This window comes from Lolium perenne, chromosome 7, assembly GCF_019359855.2.
Source record: "Lolium perenne isolate Kyuss_39 chromosome 7, Kyuss_2.0, whole genome shotgun sequence".
In the NCBI taxonomy this organism is placed as follows: Eukaryota; Viridiplantae; Streptophyta; class Magnoliopsida; order Poales; family Poaceae; genus Lolium; species Lolium perenne.
In genome coordinates, this window is record NC_067250.2 from 41,465,661 (window position 1) to 41,487,884 (window position 22,224).

The 22,224-nt window shown below is 44.9% G+C and overlaps 1 protein-coding gene across 1 annotated transcript; it reads left to right on the plus strand.

The window, feature by feature from the left end:
- Positions 1-13,557: 13,557 nt before the first annotated feature.
- Positions 13,558-15,057, plus strand: LOC127317729 (uncharacterized). The gene has a single exon (XM_051348325.2). The coding sequence runs from the start codon at positions 13,630-13,632 to the stop codon at positions 14,845-14,847; it is 1,218 nt and encodes a 405-aa protein (XP_051204285.1). The 5' UTR covers positions 13,558-13,629; the 3' UTR covers positions 14,848-15,057.
- Positions 15,058-22,224: the final 7,167 nt, after the last annotated feature.

Below are 22,224 nucleotides of genomic sequence, written 5' to 3' on the forward strand. Positions count from 1 at the left end.
GCCTTGGAGACACAGCAGAAGGAGGAGATTGTGCCGACATAGTGCCCTCGGAGGCAGCTTCCTTTTCGGAGGAACCCACAGATTTTCGAGAATCTACGGGTTCATTTACAAACGAGGGGGCATCTTGGTTGTCGTCGGCGATGATAGCCCTTTCCTCGACTTCTCCACCTTCAGGAAGGGGAGGGAGCGAGACGAGATTTGGATGGTTCTATAAAAAATAGAGGAGGATGTTAAAAAGTAGGAAAGGAAAAAATAAAGATAGAAAAGCAATAGCAAACCAAGCGAAAAAGCTTACCTTGGGAAGTGGATTGGTGGAGCTGAATGGTTTCACGTGACAAGAAGAAGGGACAGGGTCTTTTTTGCTGAGAGACGAGATTTTTCGGACAAGTTTTTCTAAATCCTTGACCTCTAAATCCGTCGACAACCGATCAACGTCCGTGGCGCCAGAATACTTCCAGAGAGGGTGTTTGCGAGCCTGAAGAGGCTGCACTCTGGTCCTTAGAAAATAGGCTGTGATTTGGATGCCTGATAATTCTTTGCCGCGAGTATTTTGCAACTCGTGGATACAAGCCATCAGGGCTTCAGTCGCTGTTCTTCCTTCTTCGGTAGCCTCCGCGTCCCAGGAGCGGCGGTGAAGAATTCTTTCGGCACCGTCAAAAGGGGGGATGTTGTCTTCAGCACATCCATGGTTCTCCTCTTGAATGTACAACCACTTCTTGCGCCACCCTTGAACTGAGTCAGGGAGCTTGACATCGAAGTAGTCGACAGTGGGGCAAACAGAAATTACAACGCCACCTATATTATAGGCGACGTTTGGAGAGCCATTGCGGCGACAGAAGAAAATGCGCTTCCATAGCGCCCAGTTAGGCTGGACGCCAAGGAAGGCTTCGCAGAGGGTGATGAAGATAGAAATATGGAGGATAGAATTGGGGGTCAAGTGATGAAGTTGCAGACCATAAACAAAAAGCAGTCCGCGGAGAAAAGGATGAATGGGGGCAGAAAGGCCGCGGATGAGGTGGTCGATGAAACTTACCCGGTACCCCATTGGAGGGGTTGGGTAGCTCTCCTCACTAGGAAAGCGCAGTGCGTTGGGTTTCTTATTGAGCCCCAGCTTCTTCAGCAGATTGATGTCTTGAGCGGAAAGCTTGGATCTTTCCCACTCCGCGGTTCCCAGATCCGTGGCAGCCATTGAAGATTCCGGCGTGCTGTGTCTGGTCAAGCGGCGCGGAGGCATCAACAATGGCGCAGTAGTGCAGAGCTTGGAGAATTATGGAACGCAAGAGGATTTGCAGAGGGGAGCACAGCAACGGCGCGAGCGGAAGTGCTCAAGGAAGAAGAAGGAGATCTTATATAGAGGTGTGGCGAAACGGCGGACCGTTGGATGGAAAAAGTGTGCAGCAGATGATAGCCACGTAGGAGCAAGGTTAAAACAGTATTTTACAGTGGAGGAGTTACGGTACGTGCGCCAGAAAAAGCGGAGGACGTGTGTCCCCTACTTGCACGACGTGTCAACGTGGTGGAGACAATGGACCCACAAGGCAGAAAAATTGCGACTATTAACGGCAATGAAGTAACTTCGACCAAGGGAGAAAATGTCGACAAGAAAAAAAAAAGAGGATTGGCGACAGAAGAACTTATTGAATACTTCGGGAGCCTTTGATCAAATACAAGTTTTTGCCCAAATGCTCGGGGGCTACTTTAAAAAAAAATAGGAAGTCTCGAGTGTGAAAATATAGAAATTGAGGGAGCCTATGATCAAATGCAAGCATCTGATCATAGCCTCGGGGGCTACTCCCATCGGGAGAGCTGTTCGCGCTCCCGAGATATAAAAAAATAAAGTATGGAGGAGGAATAACAATATAGCGACATGGTGCACTACAATGTTGAGCCTACAACCAAGCACAAGTCCTTGGCTGTAGCCTCGGGGGCTACTCCCATCGGGAACGCTGTTCGCGTGCCCGATGAAAATTATCAAAGAGAAAAAGAAGAAGAGAAAGAAGGAAAGTAAAAAAAGAAGGAGCATATTTCGAGTTATGAAGATAACTCTACATATACTCCCATCGGGAAAGCAATATAAGTCAAAAATTGACTCGATGAAATGTGCTATTCCAACAGCCGAATAAGCACTCGACAATATATTCTCAGAACGCCAAAAGTTGCGAATAAATTCTGAATGCCGCAAAACACTGCGAAGGTAAGACCCCAGATCCGTTCTGTGCGGCGTGGCACCGTCTCTGACGGCGGTTTGCTACTTTTATCCGTATCAACAGATACGAAGAAAAATCCTAACGGACGCGTTAGGTACCCGATAAATATGACTGGGACTCGACAGAATGGTAAGACCTTAAGCGGCACCTGTCGAAGTTTACACCAGTATCCCGAGATCATGTCCAGGGACGTGATCTTGAAGTAGGTTTTTGCGGATTGCCACTAGAGCAGTTAACTAGTACCTGATCCGTCAGATGAACTAGCCCCAACTACCATTATCCCTGTACAATATAGAAATTCGTGAGAAGAAATATAGAAAAGTTAAAGTTGTCAAGTAAAAATAAAACGTGGAGATTTTTCCTGACTCTACGATTCAAGCAAAATCTCGGGGGCTACTGACATAGGCATCCCCAATGGGCCTGCCGAAGATAGTACCCGGGGTTTACTGAAGGCCCACTACCCGAAGAATAAGAAGACTCGGAAGCCCAAAGATATTATTAAGGAAAGCTAGAGTTGTAATAGGAAGTGTTGTGTGTAATCTTGCGGGATGAGTTAGAAACCTCCCCGGACTCTGTAACTTGTGCAATACGAATCCCTCGGCTCCACCTCATATATAAAGGGGAGTCGAGGGACGAGGAGATCATCGAATCATTGTTGAGTAAACCCTAGTTTGTATTTCGTCGAGTACTTTTCGGCTGAAACCTTCGAGATCTACTTGCCCTCTACATCCAACGAAACCCTAGTCTACTACTTGTAGGCATTGACAAGTTAATACCTTGTCACTCGGAGTACGTTGCGGAAGTCTTCCTCCGCCAAAGTATCGAGCTGGAGAAGAAGTTCAGAGTAAGTTAGAACACGTCAAAAATTTGAGAAGTTAAGAATGACAAAGGTACAAGCGCTTACCGGAGGACACTGGTCGTTTGTCTTGATATCAAATCAGGATGGCATAGAAATCCTCAGAGAGATTCATGTTGGCGACTGCGGGCATCACGCTGCTCACAGATCCCTCATTGCTAAAGCCTTTCGACAAGGTTTTTACTGGCTCTCAGCTAAAGAAGATGCTGAAAAACTAGTGAAAACTTACCGAGGCTGTAAATATTATGCTACTCAACCTAGTGCTCCAGCTCAGGAGCTCAAGACCATCCCTATCACATGGCCGTTCGCGGTCTGGGGACTTGATATGGTGGGGAAGTTAAAAAATCGTCTCATGGCGGTTTTGAATACCTCTTGGTCGCTATTGACAAGTTCAGTAAATGGATCGAGGCAAAGCCAGTGAGAAAAGCCGATGATGCTACAACACTAAAATTCATCTGCAGCCTCGTAGTGAGATACGGCATCCCACACAGCATAATCACAGACAATGGCACAAACTTTGCTCAAGGAGAATTGAAAGATTATTGTTATGATGTAGGGATCTGACTTGACCTAGCATCTGTGGCGCATCCACAGTCCAATGGACAGGTGGAGCGAGCCAATGGCCTTATACTAGCCGGAGTCAAGCCTCACCTTGAAGAACCACTGCGTCGCGCATCCGGAGCTTGGGCAGAAGAGCTAGATGCTGTTTTGTGGAGTTTACGAACTACCCCTAACAGATCCACAGGGTCACCCCTTTCTTCCTAGTATACGGATCTGAAGCAGTGCTTCCTTCCGACATCATACACGATTCACCGCGAGTTTCCGCCTACAGCGAAGATACAGCTGACGAGGCCAGACAGTTATCTGTGGACCTGATCGAAGAAGCTCGGAACTTAGCTGACCAGCGTTCCACCATCTACCAGTAGAAACTCAGACGCTATCATAGCCGTCGAGTTCGGAACCGCTCGTTCAGGGAAGGGGACCTGGTCCTCCGCCTTCGACAGGTGAAAACACATAAGTTGCAATATCCATGGGAAGGACCCTTTGTCATCAGCAAAGTGCTACACAATGGATCATATTACCTCGTCGATTTTCGCGAGAAAAAAGATAGACCTGCAAATTGGTACCGAAAACGAAAACGATATGCATCCAGAAACCATGGCATCCCGCTGTCCCTCCGGCGAAAGAAGGATCCAAAACTGAATCCAATGTGCCACCATATGGATAACCTGGAAAAAGTGAGAGGAATTGTTTTTGTCGCGATCGTGAACATTTTACATACTTACTAGGAGTGATCTATAATATCTAAACTAGATGATTCCCCGCGACATTGCTGCGGGAATTAAACTGAACTTTATGGTTCAAAAATGGTCTAAGTTTGACAGAAGACACATTAAAATTTTCGTAATGACAATATCCCAACACATTAAATAATGCATAAATGTTTTGTACTATTCAACATACTTTGAAATAGCATGAATAATTTATTGAATGATGTAAACTATTGTGCACAATAAATGATAAAAAATTATGGCGAATGCCCATGCATCAGCTGTGCAAAATAGGTGTATATATTATTTTTATGAGTTGAAAAGGTACTTCGGAAACATACAATAACAGACAAATTTGTCATGATAAAAGATAGATGAAAAAGTGTGTACTTCTATTACATATTCTAGAAAAGAAAACCGCGAATTTCGTACCAGCCTCATCGCCCCACAATAGATAAGCTGAAGGTAACCATTTGACCAAATGCTGCGCGCACACCTGCACCATACGGTTGAATTGACCAGCGCTCTTTCTACAGTAAAATGACGAACACCATATACTAATGTATACGAAATAGAATTGACAAAAACTGACTTGGTAGGGGTGGCTCTGCTTGCAGCTAGGTAGTTTAGCAAATCTTGCTTTCTTACATTGAAGGAAATTAGCGACGCTGCTACTGCAAATTGGTGGCAAGTCATGATCTTACCAGCCCAGCTGAAGACCGGAAGGCAAAGCATGCTGCCGTGCCGGCGCTTGCTTCTCCAAAGAAAGCCATAAACGCGTGGAATTTGCAACCGCCTCATCTTTGAGGACTATCCTGTATTCCTGTCCCTGAACTGGAGAGTCGTCGTCTCGTAGAATTCAGGTATGACAGCCGCACTGACAGCAGGGCATAAGCGCGAGTGGAGTTGTGTTGAATGGGAGGAGGATGTGATATCAGAGAGGGCTGATTGAGGTCACGGATGGAGGACGAAACTTTGCATAGGGAAAAGCCCAGTATTTAAGCAAGGAAGTAGGGCAGAGGGGAAGATGCGGCCACCTGATGCCTGCCTCAGTGATTTTCCGCCCCATAGACTGCATCACTGATTAATTCTTGACGGCTCGTTTCCAAATTTCAATGCAGGGAGTCGGGAGACGAAAAGGAAAGTGTTGCCGAAGAAGATATATGGCCGCTGAACGCTGCAACCCCGGCTTTGGAAAATTAAAGAAAACATAATAAATGGCACCATCTGATTGATACATGTATGGGATGACGTGGACATGAGTTGTGTGATATTGTGGGACCGATGAGGTGGCATGCTTGCTTGTTGAGAGAATTCAATTTAGTGGAAAGAAGTCTAGATGACCCCCCTAAGTTTCAGGTTTAGGGTGGTAAACCCCCCCAAGTTTCAAGTGGAGCACTTAACCCCCCCCCCTCAAGTATCACTTACCGGCCAAATTACCCCCTCCAGGTGGTTTCAGAGGCTGATGGCTGTTTTTGAGGGTGGTATTAATCCACGTGGAGGAAGCTTGTTGGGGAGGTGGCACCTGGTCGAGCCGCTTCCTCGTTAAGCCTGTTTCTGGCCTGAGTCGCTGTGCTCTGCTTCTCTCTGCTCCCCCGCGCCGCTCCGCTCGTTTCTCTCGTCGTTGCTCCATTCGTCTCCTTGTCCCTGGATGGATGCCCTTCTTCGATCGTTCATCTGTCATCCATGTGCTATCTATCAACGCCAACAAGTGGTCGAACTCAGCTTCAGAGTTCTACTGCGTTCCTACTTCAGAACCAAGTGTGCTGAGACAGCACACATGGCTGCATCGTCGTGTGTAGAACTGCAACTACAAGGCATGGTCCAGCATCTTGGCGTTCTGCACCAAAAATGTCACGCAGCATTTCCATTCATTCTTAAGACTCGCCTCCAGAATGGCAACAGAATACGACGTTATGATGGCCATATCGTGTGTTGGAGAGCTGCTTTAGTGATAGCATGTTCCTTCGCCGACACTGGATAGGTTTAGTTCAGAGTTCAGACTACCATTTTCGATCAAGCCCCACTTGGAAAACCGGCTCCACTATTCAGTCATTAATTCACCCAAGAACATCTCAGATTGCACATACGAACAAGGGAATAAGAGATTGTTTATTTCTCAAAATTCCATTCATAATAACTTATACTCACTTGTTTCTGAAAAAAATACAATGTTCTGCAAAGATGTATATTCACATTCTGAACTCCAAATCATATTCAGGAGGCCAACAACTACATGAATCGATTAGCTATTCAGGAAGCCAATCGGCCAAACTGCAGGTACTATATACAATAGACTCCAAGGAAAATTCAAAGTATGTAACAAGCCAGTGTCACGCGAGTCTCTAGCAGGCGGGTATCGCCAGGAGTAGGGCGTCAGTGCTGATGAGCGGAGTGTGCGAACGTCGACGGCCTCGCTGTTAGGGACCTGCGAGAGTAGGATCTGCGTGGTGGCGGCCAAATACCTTGATAGGCCATGGAAGATCACATCGGCGCCTTCAAAGGGCATATCGCTTCCGGCGACGGCGACAGCGAGCGCCGATTGATCTCTTTGGGGACTCGACTCGCGGATTCGGTGGCAAGCTCCTTCTCGCGTGATCAAACAAATATGGCCGTCGAGTCCGAGGATCCGGGGTAACGCCACCGAGCGAGTCGCCGGCGATGCGGCGGTCACGAGTACGGGAGGGCCTGGGGAGAGTGCGGGCTCAACCGGGAGTGGATTTTTTCCTTACCTAACAGCGACAGGAGTGGACTTTTCCCCAACCTACGTGGGCAAAACCAGTGTCCAACTCAGCTAAAACAACCATCGCTAGGCCTGAGGGGGTAATTTAACCGGTAAGTGATACTTAGAGGGGTCAAGTGCTCCACTTGAAACTTAAGGGGGTTTACTGGCCCAAACCTGAAACTTAGGGGGTTATCTAGACTTCTTTCCAATTTAGTGGGTTGCTCCTATTTAGATATTATAGATAGGAGCAAACCACTAAGTTGATTTCTCTCAACATGCAAACATGTCACATCATTTCATCAGTTTTAGGTCCATGTCATTTCGTCACATTTGCCACATCAGCAATCTCCCATTTGGTTCTGTCACATTTTTTCGATTTTCCATTTCAGTTCAGCCTGGTCTTCGATAAAACACACACAACAAAGTATTTAGCAAAAGAAGTCCAGAACGCCCATCCCATTGCTTCAGCCCATTTGCATCCGGCTCCTCCATCTTCATTGATGATCACATGATGTACCGGCCCAAGATTTTTTGTCTTCTGCATCCACCTCTACGCACACACCGAACGAATCGCCTATGACCATTGACGCCTGGCTCTCCCTCTTCAGTATTAACTCCACGACGCTGCGCTCTCTTCCTCTCCTGCACAATCTCCGCAAGAAAGTGAAACTGATGTCGAGATACGACGAGTCAGTGCAGATTTCTCTCCCTTTAAAGCCCATCAACTTCATTGCGGCTTGCATCGCTGCCACCTTCTCCATGCTCGCCAGTCACCACCATATTGTTCCACTGGCCGTGGTCGAACTTACTTTACCCATTTGTGGTCGACAGATCATGACTCGCAGCCGCGCGCAACAAATAATCCCACCGCCGCCATGGCAAACTGCACTGTGTGGCATACGTAAGGGAAAATAGCTCTCCAGGACGACCACGCTGCAGATCCCAGAGCCCTGCTGTATTGGAATTGATTCGAGCTTTTTGCTGAAGTTCCCACGGGAGGAACTCTATCCCCCCCCATACAAGGTGAGCTCCCAGCTGCCGACTTTGGTTATAATCCGATTGGATTGATCTGGCTTTTACACTTTAAGTTATCCTCCAATGTAATTAATGGTTCTGCGGGAGGTGTATCTGCTGGTCAGCTTCAATGTTTCTATTCAACTGAGTTACTAAGCATACGTTCATCCTGATTCTCACACTTGCGCTTACTCTCCCTGGACTGTGCCACCTATGATTCAAGTTTGCATATAAAATCTGAAAGCTAATACCACGACGTCCTTCTTTTGTGAGGAGGATGAATGAGAAGGGTCTTGCCTGGAAGAGACTTTAAGTTGCCATCTTGACCTTGAAATCTTCCTTTCATAGAATTTTCCCATATTTCAGCGTCTAGGTAAGTCAGCCACATCTTACCGAAAAAAAACTTGATGGAAGAACTCTGATCAGCCTTTTTTGTAGTGGCAGATCTGCTGAAAATAGTATCTAATAGTACAACTTTTTAGATGTGCATTCATTATTTTTAGCAACTTTCCATGTACCTATGGAAGCTCAAATATTAATGTTTTAGTTTTCTACTATATTGATGAACACTGATATACAGTTAGAAGATAATTTGACAGTCCTACATCTACGTTGATCTATTGACTTCGAGCACGTGATCCATTCCACAATCATGTTTCTTGCATCTTTAATTATGAGGTATTTTGCTATAGCATATTCCCTAATTGTTGGACCACTGGACAATTTTGCTATAAGGATTCATTTCAGGCTCATCCATTCTGCAATTAATTTAATGGATTTGATGAATAAACATTAACTCTTATTTCTGTAGTATTGTATTCTTAGACATATAGTTGCCTCAATGAATATGTTACAGATAGATGAGCTCAAATATACATAATGGCTTCTTCCTTCGGAGCATTTGTTCTAGAAGTACAGAGGGCACATAAGTGCAGAATTGTCAAAGTATGATCGTCATGTCATCAATATCTTGCTTCCCAGGAGAGATAATCGCTTCTTTGGACAGAGAAAATAGCACTTATAATTTTTTTCTTCTTTTTCATGTATGCAAGTATGTAACCACTGCAAAGTTAAAAAGATCGAAATGATGATACATGTGGAATGTTTTTGAATGAGCTAGGTAGTCATTATTTTATACATGATGTGGTAAAAATGGTTACATATCTATTTTCTATGAGCATGTCTAAATTTGACTTCTTTTCATCATTGTTCACTAAATATTTCGCAGCAACGCGCGAGAAATTATCTAGTTATTATAGTGATCCTGCCGTTGAAAGTGAAAGCGGAGGCCTGTGCTTAGTAGGATGGGCTTCATTGCTGCACTCCAGCAACCAATGGGAGCAGTCTTGGCCCAACACGCCCCATGATCCTTTTCACTGTTCATCTCGACCTGAATAGTGGCTGGCTTTGAGTCTTCGCGTTTGTGAGAAGTAAACGACATCAACATATGGAAAACGTCTAGAAGCATAGTATTCAGGGCCCTGAAATCGACTGGCTGATTTATCCCACCGTGCCCTGTATAAAACGCATTTCTGGTCAACGTAGACGTGTCAATGCAGCGTGCGAGACAACTTGAGAGGGAGCAAGAATGATGGCGAGACGAAGTGGGGCGTTGACAATTATTTGATCATAAGCGGAAGAGAGAGCTTCTCCAGGATGACCACACACACAGAGTCTACGTGCCGGAGACTAAGGCAGGCGGAGGCATATGCCGGCAGCCGGCGTATCAATTCTGCACCGCTTCGGAGATACCCACACATTTGAGGAGATTATTAGGAGCATGTCTCCATCTGTCGGCAAAAGACGGCCACAGAGAAGAAGCAAACGGCTCACGGCAAGCAAGGAGCTATTGTGAAAAGTAAGCACACGGCAATGGCCTTTTCTTTGTTTTACCTTGTCCTTTTCTTTTTCATAAAATAGCCTCACTTGACGATTAGTCCAGTACTTCTTATGTGGATGAAAAAAGGCTATTGAATTGGTATTTCAGGTTACAACTTTCACAGAAACTGGCAATGAGCATTAGTCACTAGAACATTCCTTTCTCTTTTGTGTCAATATATTTACTCAGCAACGTGGCCCTTCAGAAAGTATAATCAGCGAGGGTCCATGTTTGAAGCTCTCAAATCCATTGCCTTGCTATTTAGGCCGTCCAGGGCCAACAGCCTTTGTCTTCAAGAAAGCGTCAGACACTGAGGCGCTTAATCAGTATGCAATTGGCCTTAACATTGTCCAAGTGGCCATGTATCTTCAGATTAAAGCCTAAACAAACAAAAAGCTTCAAAGAAGTTCAAAGATTTTTTTTTTCTTATGAATTGTTTTATAGGAGACAAACGTAAATGAGATAGCCAGAAGGCCTGGATCCGGGGGAATGTTCTGTGCTCACATAATCTGAATATAAATAGAGACATCCCCCTACTAATCTCCTAAAATGTGCACTTTTATATAAGAGAAATTTTCTTTAAGAAAGTGTCACACTTATTAGTCGCTTAATCAGTATGCAATTGGCCTTAACTTGTGCAAATGGCCATGTATCTTCGGATTAAAGCCTAGCCAAACAAAAAAGCTACAAAGAAGTTCAATGAATTTTATAACTAAAATTAATTCTAAAAATCACCAACTTAAATAAAGATGGGTGTCAACATGGACACAAAGCATGCAAGATGCATTTTTGGTGAACTTTTTTTTAGCAGACCACGAAATATCATTAGCTTAACCCTGGAAGATTACAACAATCGTGGCCATATCTGGAAACATCCAGATGATAGCAGACACAGGAATTTGCACAAAGACCCCTAGAAAAGGAAAAAAATACAATGATAGCCCTCCAGGTCCTTGAGCACATCCAGATCGTGTCCAGTCGCAATCCCCGCGGCCACCGGAGAAGAAAAAGACGGACTAACCACGCTCTAGCTCAAAGGAGATACCATCGGAGACTTGCTCCTTTGTGGACCTCAATAGTCGTCCGCTGCAAACAGTAGCACCATCGTCTCTAGGGCTCGTCGGCCGGGGAGGAACCCCGTCACTCCTCAGAGCGAAGCTCCGCCGCTTCCCGTCGAACACATCGAAGAAGAACGCCAGGGCCACAACCTTCAAACCTCGCCACCCACTCCAGTGCAGCAACCCTCTGGACGAAGCCAGCACACGACGCCGACCATCTCCAAGACGCATCTCACCCGATTCCCGGCCGGATCTGGAGATAATCCACCCCGGGAGCAGCAAATCAGAGAGAACGAAAGCCCACCTCAACGACGCCGAATCTGCCTCGCCGTCGCCATGAGGGAAGCAGATCCGCCCGCCAGGATGCCGGATCCCAGCCGCGGATACTTTATTCGTCGTCGCCGACATGCCGGCGGCACGCACACCTATCTCACGCCTATCTACATGTCGGAATCGAAGATCCTAGGTTCCCCTACCCTCCCGCCGCCGGGGCGGCTGACGGAGGGGAGAGAAAGTGGATAATGCACTGCCACGCAGGATGGACCCTCTATTTACCAAAATAACATCTGAATGTTTCAATCCTGAGATGTCAATGATCTAATCCCTGCCTCTGAATTTCGTGATTTGGTACTGTCAGGAAAGTTTACCCCTGACCTGAGCTCATAAGCCAAAGGCTTGACCCTCCACACCTGCCGTTTCAACGGAACGTTACAAAAGGAGACGCAACATGTCACCGAGATTTTAGCATGTAAGAATCGAGATCACCTTGAACCTAATGTTGATAACGTGTGAAATCAAACACGCATCAGCGTAAGCAGCCACGTGAAATCTACATGAGCAATCTGAGTTTGAGTTCGGTTTGACGAGAATTCAGAAAGTGGCCATCTGTTTCCTTGCGGATCTTAGTTTATCTCCAGCCTACGTGCGTGCGTGTCATCATCAATGGATGCCCTTTAAAAAGGAAGCACGGATTGGTCCACGGAAATCACATTAGCGAAACCATTCTTATTGCTCGCGAGAACCAATCCCTATCAGCAAACTTTTATTTATCTTAACATATCCGGAGGAGTCCCGAGTCCTGACCAAGCGCAAGAAACACGCACTCAATTGGAATCAACTAGCCCGTGTTCCTCTTTTTTTCGGATCAATAAATTCCCCGTCTCACTCACAGTATAGTTGATTTTGAATACTCCTTGAAACAGCCCTTCGCCCAGTTTTACAAGTAAAGCAAATATAACCATACAAAGTTCGAGATCAAGTCATAAAGAAACACACACTCAATTGGAAATCGGAATCAACTAGTATCGTGTTTCGTTTTTTCTTTGGATCAATAAATACCATGTCTCACTCACACTATAGGTAATTTTGGACGCTACCATGATCTTCAAAACACAGTTTAGTATAATTTATTTAAAATTTATATTTGTGAACAAAGTAATTTTGGATTATAAAAACATCTCGCGACAGTTCTAGTAACATAAATTTGATTTTTTAAGTGATAGTTATTTCTATATTTTCAGTAAAAATAATCAGAAATTATAAATCAGTGGAAGTTAAGTTTGTAGTCCCTTTGCAAGCAGATTAATTTCCAAGTGTGTAATAAATTTGAGTAGATCTCTGACGGGGCGAAGGGATACACAAGGTATGTTTGTGCAAACGTGGATGCGAGTAAATTAAACAAAATACTACATCTTGAATAGTAGAATTGTTTCGCAGCCCAAACTAGTTTGCTCGAGTGGCAAACCGTTCTTATTGTTGGCTTCAAATCCATTTCCATCTGTATATGTTTCGACAAATTATTTCGAGCTCTTTTGTTACCAGGCAATAAACAGACGTTGTCAATGCTATTTTGTAAAAAGGTGGCGTGGTAATTTTAATACCAATATGGTTCCAACTTTATAAACCTCTTGATGACAATTGTGAAGCCGTATATCGAGGCATACACATTTGGTATATTTTCGAAGATATTGTTGAAATAAAGTTGTCGTGGATACATATCAGAAATATTTGTGTATCAGGAATTACAACATTTTAGAATACCAAATTTGCAAAAGATGTTGATGGTTTCATCTCTTTATCTCTTAGCTCTTGTATGTGTCGGCGTTTCGCACTGTGGATATATAGAGCATACGTTTCGTGTCCTATGCATATGTCTATAAAACATTGTTAGTTCTTAGAATGTTTTTCTGTATTCATATCTATAGAGGAAACTTTGTTGATATTGTCTTTGTTCCGAAATATACTAGAGTACCGTGTTTTAGAAATTAAGACAGCCTCTAAAGTGAAACTTTGATAGTTAGTCAAAATAACAAAAAACATTTATTATTATGAATTATCTTCATTGTAACTCTGACAATATTGTATCCATTTGACTTATTTCAATATCATTTTCAGACAATAAATTTCTATTTTTGAAGCAGCCCGCATATTATTATTTGAAATGAAATGGGACAACTCAGACGAGTCCACAGCGTTGAAGATTTAATTTGAAGTGCGCCTCCCATTTCTCTCCCCTGTTCCCTCCTTCCCTCCGGGTTCCTCCATCTCCACGAGCCTATAAACCCGCCACCACCACGAACTCCACAAGCTCTCCAGCTCCAAGTAGAAGCCAAGTCAAAAATGGAGGTCATGATGCGTCCCGCCTCACCCCCGCTGCCGCGGCAGGACTTCCGGCTCGACAGCGCGGCCACGAGCCCGTACGCCACGGCGCCGTCCAGCCCGCACGGCCGCCTCGCCGCCGCCGGGTCCGATAGCCCGTTCGGCTCCGTCGAGGCAGCGGCCGCGGGCAGCCCGTTCCTGACGGCGCCTCCTTCGCCGACTCCGTTCGACCAACTGCCACCGGTCACGCCGCGCCTCACCGGCGCCAACCCCTTCGACCTTTTCCAGCACTTCTCCAGCGCGCCCGCAAGCCCCAGGCGCGCCGCGGCCATATACGCCCACTTCGCGGACCGCAACCGCGACGGCGACGAAGATGAGGACGACGACGACGACGAGGGGTTCCAGCCGCGCTCGTCCTACTCCACCACCGGCGCCTCGGCCGTGCCGTTCGACTGGGAGGAGAGGCCCGGGACGCCCAAGGCCGGGCTGGGCGGCGGGGCGGCTGCGTGGGATGACGCGGACTTCGAGTTCGGCACCGTCGCCGACAAGACCGCACCGGCGGAGAGCCTGACGACGGCCGACAAGCTGTTCGAGAAGGGTAGAATTCGGCCGCTCAAGCCTCTGCCCCTGCTCAAGACGGGCTCCGACCTCTCTGACAAGGGAAAGATCAGGCCGCTGAAGCCGCCGCCTGGCCTGCTCGACGGCGGGAGCGTCGGGTCGTCGCCGCGATCGCCGATGACGATGAGGTCTCCCCGGCGACGGAGCAGGGTCGGCTCCGGCACCGACTTCGACCCGTTCGCGGCGGCGCTGCTGGAGGCAACCAAGGCGCCCTCCCCGCTCGGCGGGAAACACAAGAGCAGCAGCGTCGCGTCAGGTTCGCCGCCCCATCAAGCCGACCCGTTCACCACCCGTCCGGCATCCAAGAGCGCCGGGTGGAGGAAGTGGCGACTCAGCGACCTGCTCCTGTTCCGGAGCTCCTCTGAAGGCGGTCGCGTCAACAAAGACCCGCTATTCAAGTGCTCGCCGACCGAGAAGGTGAGCCCGCCGCCGGCGATGATCAAAGTCGGTACCATGGACAAGCTGTCCAAGAAGCAGGGCGGCGACAAGAGCGCCGCAGCGGCGGCAGAGGGCATCGTCGGGTGCGCAAGGCTGAGCCCGCTGCAGCGACTGGCCAGAGGGCTCGGCGGGCACTCGTGGCACCACGGCCGCGGCGTGGCGTCGCCGGGGATCAAAGGGTAGAGAAGAATCCTCTGCTCTAGCCTGTAGCCGTCATCCCTCGCTTTGTTCATAGAAGAGGTGATGGTTTTCCTTTTCCTTCTTTTCTGAAAAAAATCAAACAATGTCTTGGTGTTGATTTTCTCCTCTTTGTTGAGCTTGATTGTGCTATATTTGTATATGTGGTCATGCGTACACATAATAGAAGAGATCATAAAAGTGAGAATTTGTTAATACCTTTGCAAAGCAGCTCTTGATCATTGTATACGGTCAAGCTTGTTCTTGATTTCGTTCTTCAGCTAGATTCTGTCTCGGCACAAATCTGAAATACATAATTATTGTACTCTACTAGCATGCAAATTTTTCTTTGCAGAAGGTGATGAGTTGGATTTTTTTCCTTTTTTAGATATCTGTGGTATGTGGAGACAACATTACCTCTGCTCTCTAATTGACATGGATCTACTTTTTTTTTGCCACACAAGGGCAATTATCGTAGCTACAAAAATAGGAATGAGTGTGGTTCTTGGGTTCAATTTTTTTCTTTTGTTTTTACTACCTTGGTTCCAATGAATAAGATATTTATTTATTTCCAAAATTCGAACTACCTAAAGTTTGATCAAGTTCTTTGAAAAACTCATTGACATGTTCAAACCAAAATCAACACATTTAAATACATCATACAATATATGTGTGTGTGATATCTATCAATAGAATTGTTTCTTATAGTTTTTTTTTTAAAGTTTGGTGAAAACTTACTTGGTTTTAGAGAAGAATATGGGCTTTATTCATTGGAATGGACAGAGAGTATTGCTTATTCTAATCTTCCTCTGGATTGTTTTTCTTTGCATTACATTTATCTTGGGAAAGAGCGTTCCGCTGAAAAGTACTTCGTACTTCACAATGCAAATAAAATGGACATTTGGACACACGGCCTGGGTCTCTTTCTTTCTTTTGAGGGAATATTGATGTTGAAGTGTGTATAAGAATCAGAATAATGTGCTCTTTTATTCACTTCCGTTCTTTCTAAAGCTACTTGCACCAAAATTCCCTCCCTGCATCCCAAGAAAGGGCTGATGTCTAGTGGTACTAATTAAGAGGTGAAATTTATATTGTATATATGGAAGTGGTGTAGTGGCATCTGGCCTGTGTTTGTGATATGACAACAAGGTTTTCAGTGTATATTATGTTGGAAACCACTACTTTTATTCTTTTAAGCCCACTAGTTTTGTCCCTCTTAACCAATGGGACATACAAATAAAGAAGAGATTGTAAAAGCGAGAAATTGTTAAGGGCATCTTTGGTTCGTATGATTTCAAAAATGCATGAATGATAAAAACTTAGAAACTAGATACCTATTAACTGAAAGATATTTTTGCCTTTTTCATGGTGCAATCACGATCATGTAGGAATCAAGTGGGCATGTCACCATAGTTGCCCACTTTTTACATTCCTATGTGGAATCCTACAAATCAAATAAAGAGGCCTTGAGTGGAGAAAAAATCGACAAAATATTATGCAAAGAAAAGTTTAGAAAAGTACCCTTCTAATTCAATTCTACAAATCAAACTCTACAACTTAGAAAAAAAATCTTGATGATCTAGCCCTCAAACATTCATATAAAAATTCTTTGAATCCAAGATGATGTTATCCATTTTGTTGTCGGGTTACATTCTCGCCTTTTTATTATCAAATTATTCTACATTCAAGTTCCACATGATACCATCTTCCAATAAAAGACATGATACCTTGGGAAATAAGATTGTTTGCTAGGGAAAATATATTCTAATACCTAATAGAACAGAGGGGAACATGTTTTTTGATTCATTTTTACAGTATTGATACTAGTACCATCATCGATACAAAAGTGATAATGAGAATCAAAATTATGATAAATTTTCTTCACTTGCATTCTATCTAAAGCTTTTAAGATTTGGAGACCAATAATTTACTATAAAGGCCCCCAGTCAACTCACCGCAAGGCCTCCACTGACTAGAGGCCCCCACTTATCTTTTCTGTTGGGTCTGCCCCTGTGTCTAGTGGTATTTAATAGTGGTGGAATCTAGAGAAAATTTTAGTATGATCTTGGATTTATATGAAAACAATTTAGTATGAAGTTTCTCTACTACTATAATGTAGCAGTTTTGAATTTGGAGTACCACTTCCATCCCATTTTCCTGCCAAGACAACCAGGCGGTCTATCTGCCGTTGATTTGTCCCGATGAACTGAAATCTACCGTTCATCAAACACCGACGCTCAAAATCCAACGGCTAGCATGGGCTGGATTCGTCTCTCCTGCCGGTATGCTCCAGTCCTGTCCTGTGAACCATCTAGGATCAAAACGATTTTTCTAGAAACATGTGAAAGTGCATGGAGCCCCCATGTGTGGTTTTGGTAATTAATGACAATCCCTATGGACTAATGTTTGCATTGAGTTATATTTGTAGGAGTTATCCATAGGCAATGCTTGAACCATATGTTGGCTTCAAGGTTGCAATAAGAAGAAATTGATGAAGGATATCAAGTGTCAAGTATGTCTTGAAGATGAAGATGAAGATGAAGTGAGCCCTCTTGTTATCTCAAGACATCAACATGATGAAGAATGAAGAAATGAAGTGCAAGTTCAAGATGAGCCAACTCGAAGAGACCATATGCTTGAAGCTTGCCATCCATATGGTGTTCATGGATTTGTGAAGATGTGCCGAAGAAGAAGCTCTCCCATGGTGGATTATGGGGGAGCAATCCACAAGACTTCATCAAGCAAGCACAATCAAGAAAGGCGTTCCATCTTGTTGCGGTCAAGATCGTCATCATCGAGCTCAAGTGGAATGCGCAAGGTTAAGGTTTGCTCTTGATAGGGTTTCTTTCTCACCGGTCTCATGGTGTAGTTGGAGACCGGTTTATAGTTTAGTTGCCGTACTATCAAGAGGGCTCTCGAGTGAGTAACTCGATCGTATCGTTCGGAGAGAGCTCAAACCTTTGCATCCTTGCATCATCTTTCTTGGTTGTTATTTGGATATTATCCATGTGATGTTTTAGAGCTTGTGCCTACTCTCATGACAAGCTCTAGTTCATCGAAAACGGATTTTGCATAGATCGCTTGTCGTGTTTTCGAGTTTGGTGATTTTCTCGGTTTCTCATGTTGAGGTATTGCACCTCTAAAAATCATAGAAAATCACCCCCCACTGATTTCCATATTTCCACTTTCTGTTGGGTAGCTCTTGTTGTCCTCTTTCCAACAAAATTGGTTTCATCTCGTTTGGATTCACCAATCTCAAGATATTTGCATTTCCATATTTGGGTTTAAAAGAAAGAAAAGTAAAAGAAAGGAAAAAGGGGAGGAGGGGCTGCCGCCGGAGGCACGGGCGGTACCACCGGCCTCACCATGGCCGGAGCCTCCGGGCTAGGTACCGCCCGTGGTACCGGGGAGCCATTTGTGGCTCAGTACATGTGCCAGGGAGGTTGGAGCCCCGGCGGTACCTTGGCCGGTACCCCGGCCGGAGGCTCCGGCCTCCCCTCCCGGCCCGCGCGCCCCAGGCCTCGCCCTGGCCACGTGGCCTGCCCCTACTCGCCGCGCTGCTCGACCATGGCCGGTAGTACCGGCCCAACCTGGCCGGTACCTCCGGCCTCCCCCTCCCGCGCGCGCTGCTGCCTCCAACGGGCAGAAATTTGGAGCCTCCTTTTATGCCCCCTCTCTCTCTTGTTTTATTAACTCTTGCTCCTTCTTCTTCCTCCTCTCTCTTAAGCCTCTCTCCTCCATTGTTGTTTACATTTTGAAGCTTGAGATCTTTCTCCCCTTCCCATGATTCTTGCATCTATTGAGGGGATCTAGATCCACACTTTGACCAAACCAAATCACCTCTTTGTGAGTGAATCTTTGGGATCTAGATCTTGGAGAATTTTGTGTTCTCCTCTTTGTTCTTCCTCTCTTATTCCCCCAATAGCTTTTGTAGCATTGTTGGAATTTGAGAGAGAAGGACTTGAGCATCTTTGTGGTGTTCTTGCCATTGCATTTGGTGCATCGGTTTGAGTTCTCCACGGTGATTCGTGGTGGTGAAAGCAAGAAGGTTGTTACTCTTGGGTTCTTGGAACCCTAGACGGATTCTAGGCCTTTGTGGCGGTTTGTTGGGAGCCTCCAATTAAGTTGTGGATGTGTGCCCCAATCTTTGTGTAAGGCCCGGTTTCCGCCTCGAAGGAAATCCCTTAGTGGAACCGTGACCTAGGCCTTTGTGGCGAGGGTCACCGGAGATTTAGGTGAGGCGCCTTCGTGGCGTCCGGTGTGTGGTGTGAGTACCGCATCTTGGGGTGAGGCCTTTGTGGCGTTGGTGTGCATCGAGCAACCACACCTCAAGGTGAGCCTCTTGTGGCGTTCGGGAGCACTAAGCAACCGCACCTCTCCACCGGAGATTAGCACTCGCAAGAGTGTGAACTCCGGGATAAATCATCGTCTCCCGCGTGCCTCGGTTATCTCTATACCCGAGCTCTTTACTTATGCACTTTACCTTGTGATAGCCATCGTGCTTGAAGTTATATATATCTTGCTATCACATACTTGCTTGTATTGCTTAGCATAAGTTGTTGGTGCACATAGGTGAACCATTGCTTAGAATAAGTTGTTGGTGCACATAGGTGAACAATAGTATATAGGCTTTGGGCTTGACAAAGTAAACGCTAGTTTTATTCCGCATTTGTTAAGCCCATCTCGTAAAAGTTTTAAATCGCCTATTCACCCCCCCTCTAGGCGACATCCGTGTCCTTTCAATTGGTATCAGAGCTAGGTCTCTCATTCTTAGGCTTCACCGCCTTGAGAGTAAAGATGTCGGTTAGGGGATTAGATCACAATAACTTGTTTATATTTGATGGCACAAATTATGATCTATGGAAAATTTATGTGCTTAATATTTTGCGGGGTATTTCACCGAACATGGAGCGATTTCTTGACATGGGTTTTTCTTCTCCTAAGGATCCCCAAAATTTATCTTATGAGGAGAAGAAAAACTCTTGTCTCGATGCTCTTGCTTCTCATGTGTTTTCCATTGTTGTGAGCAATGTAGTTACTTCTTCAATCATGCCTTTTGGGAGCGCTCATGAATTATGGACAAAGCTTCGAGATAAATATGATGTGTCCAATATCATTGAGGATGATTTTATTGCTTCCACTTCCGGCCGTGATGAGTTCTCATCTTCATCCACTTCACCAAAGTGTTTCAAGACACAAGGTAATGATATGGTGAGTGGTGATGGAAATTGCAATGTTGGTATTGAGCTTACTATTGATGATCCTTCATCTATATCTCATTGCAATGGTTCATCTTTGGACTTAAACACATCTAGCACTAGAAATGATTTACATGCTTGTGTTGATAGTCCTTGCATATCATGTGTAAGTTGCTTGAATAAATCTAATGATGATATGCTTGCTTTGTCTTGTGGCCATGATAAAAATGCTTCTATTTCCTCTAGTTGTTGTGTGACTAACATTGTAGAGCAAACCAAAGATTCTATTGGTCAAGACAAGATCTTGAAAGGAGCCTCAAGTAACTCCTCATCTTTATCTCACGGTCCTCATATATGCCTTATGGCCAAGGGTTCCACGGTACCTCCTACCATGGAACCTAATATGTCTCGTGGTGATAAGGATGAGGATGAATATGAAGAAGAGGATTGGGTTGTCTCTCTACGCGATAAGGGTAAGAGCGTATTCAAGGTTATTTGCAAAGATAAAATTGCTAGCACTCACTTCTTTGAAATCTTGACTACCGCTATTGAGAGCCAAAAACTTATTTGGATGCATGAGAACACCATTGATAAAAAGGGTGCTCTTGAACGAGAGTATGCCAATGATGTAGCATCCCTAAAGAATTATCTTGAAGAAGAACAAGAGACCGTAGCCTCTCTTGAAGAGCAACTTGAAACCCTTGAAGTGTCTCAAAATGAAATAGTTTATAAACTCACTAAGGAAAGAGACCATGCTAAAGCTCAAGTAAAAATGCTTAAAAAGGAAAATCCCAAAGTTGGTGTTGGTCATAATAAACTTGTTAAGGATCTAGATGATCTAGACAAGGCCCACAAGGTCTTGGAGAGCGAACACCCTATCCTCACCAAGTCCCATGAGCAACTTCAAGCTTCCTATTTAAAAGAGCATGCTATGTTACCTTCTCTTCTTAATATGTCTTGTGATGATGCTTGTGCTACTAACTCTACTTCTTGTGAAGCATCTATCTTGAAGGAGAATGTTGAGCTAAGGGCTCAACTTGAATTGCTAACTAGCAATTATGGGAAATTGGAAGAAAATCATGGAAAGCTTTCTAGCTCCCATGAGGATCTTCTAGCCTCCCATGATAGGCTAAAGTTAGCTCATGAGGCTATCATATCGAAGGCAACACCTTGTGAGCCTCATGTGGATACTAGCACTACTACCCAAAATGCTATATTGCCATGTGCTAGTCCTAGTAATTCATCCACTCATAGTATTGCTAAATCTTGTGATGAATTATCTTCCTTGCCTTGTTGCTCTAACAATGAAGGCTCTACTTCCTCTAGTACTTGTGTTGTTACTAACCATGTAGAGGAAATCAAAGAGCTCAAGGCCCAAGTCACTTCTTTGAAGACTGACTTGGTAAAGAGTCATGAAGGGAAATGCAAACTTGACACGATGTTAAGTGTGCAACAATCCCCCAATGACAAGAGTGGACTTGGATTCAAATCCAACAACAAGAACAAGTCCAAGAACAACAAAAACAAGAAGGGCCAAGTACAAGTCAAAGACCCGGCCAAGATTGTTTGCTTCAAGTGCAAAATTGAAGGGCACCATGTTAGATCTTGCCCTTTGAAGAAGAAGCAAAAAGGGAAGCGGCCTCAAGCTCAAACTCATATTCAACCTCAAGTTGAAGAAATTCCACTTCCCAAGAAGAATCAAGCCAATGCTCCCATTGTGGAGAAATCTAGTGAGAAGAAGGAGAAGAAAAGAACTTGCTACATATGCCGTGAGAAGGGCCACATCTCCTCTTTTTGCACTATTGGTACCTCATCCAACTCTATCTCCATTGATGATGTTTATTCTCTTTGTAAGGATGAGGGTGGCAATGTGTTTGCCAAATATGTTGGTGCTCAAAGTGGTGTCAAGAAAAGAACCATTTGGGTTGCCAAGCCTATTGTGACTAACCTCTTAGGACCCAACTTAGTTGGGGACCAACAATCCAAAACTTGATCAATAGGTGCTTTTTGGAGGGCATTGGAGACTTGGCTACATCATGAAGAATTAAGGGATCTTCATCATTTATATTATCTCAAGCCAAGTCTTGGTTATCTTGCTTCTATCATATATTCAATGTTCCTCCTTGCGGTAACATGTGCTCAACTCATTTATATTGAAAGTTACTCGCCCCTTTGCATGTGTTAG

Coding starts and splice junctions, on each gene's coding strand:
- LOC127317729 (XM_051348325.2), top strand. CDS start 13,630: ATGGAGGTCATGATGCGTCCCGCCTCACCCCCGCTGCCGCGGCAGGAC.